The 4,701-nt window shown below is 61.1% G+C and overlaps 1 protein-coding gene across 1 annotated transcript; it reads right to left on the reverse strand.

Moving 5' to 3' along the window:
• Positions 1–646: 646 nt before the first annotated feature.
• On the reverse strand, positions 647–4,361 carry FOXE1 (forkhead box E1). The gene has a single exon (XM_042788135.1). It carries the CDS (start codon positions 4,359–4,361, stop codon positions 3,468–3,470), a length of 894 nt encoding a protein of 297 aa, XP_042644069.1. The 3' UTR covers positions 647–3,467.
• Positions 4,362–4,701: the final 340 nt, after the last annotated feature.

Consider the following 4,701-nt stretch of genomic DNA (forward strand, 5'->3'; position numbering starts at 1 on the left):
CTGTCAGTGGTACACGGTCCCATGGGGCACACAGACACATGTGCAAGCACAGGGTCAGCACGTCCCGCTGCTACTAGGTACAGCCCAGACAGACCTGTAATGTTCAGCACACCCTTTGTGTCTGTGCCTGCACGACAGCTTGGAGAGGTTGCAATAGCCACAAAACCACGGCAGTGATGGTGGGAAGGGATCTCTGGAGTCTCCAGGCCTTCCACCAGCAGGAGGTTGGAGCATTGCCAGCACTAGCACATGGCAGGTGTAGCTTTGTCTATTTGCATCTCAAAAACCCCAAAGGACAGAGACCCCACACAGATGAAGGGTCCATGTAGTTCTTCACTGAGCACAGAGCTCCTGCTCACGGTTTCCAGCTCCTTACGGCAGAAGTTTGAGCAGTTTGCTCATCACTGCACCTGCTGCAGAAAGTGTACTTTCTAGGCATGTCTGGTTTCCCTAACTTGTAGGTGTAAAAGATCTGGAGAGAAACAAGAACAAGCATCTAGACCTTATATGCAAACAATACACCGTTGAACCTACCCAATTTCTGTCTTCTGAGCCAAGATCTATCATGTATGTCCTCCAGACACTGAGTTTTGTTCCCTGAACTTGCTACAGATGCTATCGGAAGTCAGCTTACACAAGACCTGCATCAGCACTGGTGACTTTTTACTTTTTTTTTTTCTTTTTTTTAGGCTGAACATTAGACTAGCACCAGGGTTGGAGCAGAGAATAAAACCAGATTGAAGTAATGGGAAACAAGGGCCAGAAGACCTCTAGGCTCAGGGAAACGGTCTGGTCCACATTGATAACCGGTCCTACAGGAAGGAAGGCAGCCATTAAGAGGCAGGACAATTCCTCTCCCGGCTACCCCTCAAACCAGAAAGAGGTCAGCACGACTTGCTAGCAAAGGGAAGCAGTCCAGTCCTTGCAAGTGATGAAAGCAGAGAGCCAGCAGGCAGCTGTCAAAAAAAGTAAGATCTGGCACATCCAGGTGTACAGCTTTTCTTCCAAAGAAGGTGAAGGGAGAAATTCGGAGAAACTGGGAGAGGAGCTAGGCCAGTTGCTGAGGACACCTGCCCCAGAGGCAGGACTCTGCTTTCTCCAGGATGGAAGCAGCTTCTGGATGCACCAGGACCAGGAAAGACGTCAGAAGAAACAACACAGCTCTTCAGGAGGAAAAGCAAGGAAGGGAAATACCTGATTCACCTCACAACACCAAAGGTTTGAACGATGCCTACATTCGCAGCCTGTGCCCCCCACTGACGGCAACACAACCTCCCCAGCTCCGTGTACAGGCAGCAGAGTTTCCTGCAGTATCACAAAAAGGTCCAGATGGACAAGGGGCAGCAGTACCATGCCAGCCCCAGCCTCTCAGCCCGTGAAGCGGCTCACCCACCACCTGCCATCCTCACCGCTCTGAGGGAGGGATGGGAGCCTTGAATCACCACTCATCTCCTACCTCCGAGCCCCACAGAAGGGAAGGCAGACATACAACTTCTCCTGCCCACCTACTGCAGAGGGCTTTAGCTTCCTCCACCCCACGCTGTGCTGTGGAAACACCCAACCACCTTCCTGCTCCACTCCATTTCCTCCCTCTCATGTCCCACTTACACACCTGGACCTTAGCACCCAGAGAAGGCAACGAACCTGCCTCTACAGAGATTTCATCCTGTTGAGGACTTCATCTGAAAAATCCTTCACGGAGGAGGAGGTACAGATGTCTTCATGGGATCAGAGCTCTTTGGAGCAGTGCATAGCAGCAGGACAAGAATCAGTAGACATGAAATGAGACTAGAGAAGTGCTGAATGGATACAAGGAGAAACATCTCCCCCATGAGGACAGTCAAGTTGCCCAAAGAGACTGCGCTGTCTCCTTCCTCGGAGGTTGTCAGGACTCAATGAGACAGGCCTGAGCAACCTGGTCTGATTCACAGCTGACCCTGCTTTGAGCACAAGGTCAGAAGAGAGACTTCACAAGGTCTCTTCCAGTCTGAGTTACGTTGCCATCTGTACCCTTTCCTGGTGAGAGAGACCCTGGTGTATGTGCACTCGCCCTTTTCTCCCAAAGCTCCTGCTGAGGCTCTGGCTGCACTTTCCACCTACCTCTCCTCATTCAAGACCCCACCACGATGCAGTACCCCTCACCAACCTCCTCCTGGCCCTGGTCACACAGACTCCCACCTCCACAGGAAAAAGGAGCTGGGTAAGGAGATCTGGACAGTAGCAGGACTGTGTCTGCTCCCTACCCACCCACCGCCCCAGACAGAGCCCTGGGCATCTACCACCTCTCTGGGCCCCTTCCAGGGACGGTGGAATCTGTTGGGAGGGACTTGCTTGAGTTTCCCAGTGGATCTATTTTCAAGCCTTCGCCTCTTACAGCCATTCCTACCAATTGTCCCCTCTTCATATTTTCCTCTAGCCTTATCGCCATCCTGGGAAAGCTTTAAAGGGGAGCAATCGAAGAAGAAAAGGCACCATGTCCTGCCTCTCTCACTTGTTTCAGGAAGGAAAGTTTTCCCAGATAGATGCTGATTTCTCTAGGCTACAGACAGACTTGGGCTGACCTTAGGATCAAAGTAATTTAGGATGTAAGGACCTCCACAGACCTCTGGACCAGGTCTCCACTTAAAGCAGGTCCAAATTCAATGTTGGATTCAACTCCAAAGACAGATCAGGTCACTCAGGCTCTGTCCAGTCAAGTCAGGAAGACCTCCAAGGGAAGAGATCCCACAGCCTCACTAGGTCCCTCTTCTAAGGGCTGAGCGTGCTGATGGTAAAAGTTTTTATACTTCCAGTCCCACCACTCTTCCACCCCTGCAGCACAAAGCGTGGTGACCCCCCGGAGGATCTGACTTGCCGTGTTTGGCTGCAACCCCAGCATCCAAACTTTCCCCAGAACCGGCCACATTGTTGGTGCGAAGCCTGGCACTAATGCGACAGCCCAGCGCAACATCAGGGACCCGCCACCACGATGGCGCCACGCATCCCGCTTTTACGGCTTTGGCTGCACGAGGCCAAGGAACGCTTCCTCCTGCCTCCCTCCTCCCCCCACCCCAGTAGACATTTTGTTTTGTAAATAAAATGATCAACAGCAGAGAGGTTTCTAGAAGTGAGATCTTCCCGGATAGGCCAGGGGCCCCCAGTTGCGTGTGCCGGGAAGGTGGGATTCTGGCAGGAAGCGTTAGGAATCTGCCCCAGGAAAGGCAGTAAAAGACGACCGACAGGGCTGGGAGCCCTGAGGGCTCTTTGGGCGAGAGCAGACGGGGACTGAGCAGGACCCCCCGGGCCCCGACGGCTGGCGGCGGCGCTCCTGGCCGGGCTGGTGGCTGGACGCGGAGGCGGCAGGGCAAGGTCCTGCGGCTTCTCCCTGGGGTGCCCCGGGTCCAGCGGCGCCGGGCGAGCCCCGCAGCCCGCCGCTCTCCCGGGCTCCGGTCCGCGCCGTCGGGCCGCCCAGCCTGTGGCGAGCAGGGTCAGAGCGCCGGGACGAACCTGTCGGTGCCGCCGGGGTAGGCGCCGTGCCGCGGCCCGGGGTCGGCGGCGCCCAGCTGCCCCCCGGCGCCGTACGCGTGGGGCAGCGGCGGGTAGGGCGCCGGGGAGCGGCGGCCGTAGAGCCCGGCGGGGGCGGGCGGCGAGGCGGGCAGCACGATGCGGCCCGACGGCGCGTACAGCTGCCCGGGGCCGCCCGTCGCGTAGGGACCGGGGGCGGCGGGCAGAGGGGCGTAGGCGTGGGGCAGCGCGGCGGCGCATCCCTGCGCGGGGAAGGCGGCGGCGGCGGCAAAGGCGCAGGAGGCGGCGGCGGCGGCGGCGGGGGCCGGGGGCAGGTCGGCGGCGGGCGGCGGGGCGGGCAGCGGGAAGAGGCGGCAGGGCGCGCCGGGGCGCTCGGCGAGGAAGGCCGGGTAGGTGGAGAGGTCGCTGCGCTTGAAGCGCTTCCTACGCCGGAGGAAGGAGCCGCTCTCGAACATGTCGCGGGCGTGGGGGTCCAGCGTCCAGTAATTGCCCTTGCCGGGGCGGCCGGGCTCCCGCGGCACCTTGACGAAGCAGTCGTTGAGGGTGAGGTTGTGGCGGATGCTGTTCTGCCACTTGCGGGGGCTGTCGCGGTAGAAGGGGAAGCGCTCGGTGATGAAGCGGTAGATGCCTCCCAGCGTCAGCCTCCGCTCGGGCGCCTGCCCGATGGCCATGGCGATGAGGGCGATGTAGCTGTAGGGCGGCTTGCCCCGCTCCGCCGGCCTCTTGCGCCGCCGCCGCTGCCCGCCCCGCGCCCCCGCCGCCGCCGCCGCCGCCGCTTCCCCCGGCGGCGCCGCATCCGCCTTCAGCGGCGGGGGCGGCGGCGGGGGGCCCGGCGACAGCCGGCTCTCGGCGGTCATGCGGCCGTCGGGGCGGCCCCGAAGCCGAGCCGGGGAAGCGCCGCGCCGCGCCGAGCCGAGCCGAGCCGCCGCGGCTTTTATGCGGCGGTGTCCGGCGGCTCCGCGCCCGGGCGGCCGGCACTCCCCCTGCAACGCCCCGCAGCCCGGGAGGCGCGGGCAGGGCCGGGCGTGCCGCCGCCGCAGCGGGCAGGGGCAGAGCCCTACCCCGGGACCCCCCCACCCCGCCCACCCTCCCGTGGTCCCCGTCCCCACCCCGCCCACCCTCCCGTGGTCCCCGTCCCCAGCGCCGTCGGGGCGCCTCCGCCATCCCCCCCCCCCCCCCCTCCCCGCCGTCGGGAGC

Source organism: Tyto alba, unplaced genomic scaffold, assembly GCF_018691265.1.
Source record: "Tyto alba isolate M040663 unplaced genomic scaffold, T.alba_DEE_v4.0 Super-Scaffold_13, whole genome shotgun sequence".
NCBI lineage: Eukaryota > Metazoa > Chordata > Aves > Strigiformes > Tytonidae > Tyto > Tyto alba.

Excerpts from the sequence above, each read along its gene's own strand:
- FOXE1 (XM_042788135.1), bottom strand. The coding sequence starts at position 4,361 with ATGACCGCCGAGAGCCGGCTGTCGCCGGGCCCCCCGCCGCCGCCCCCG.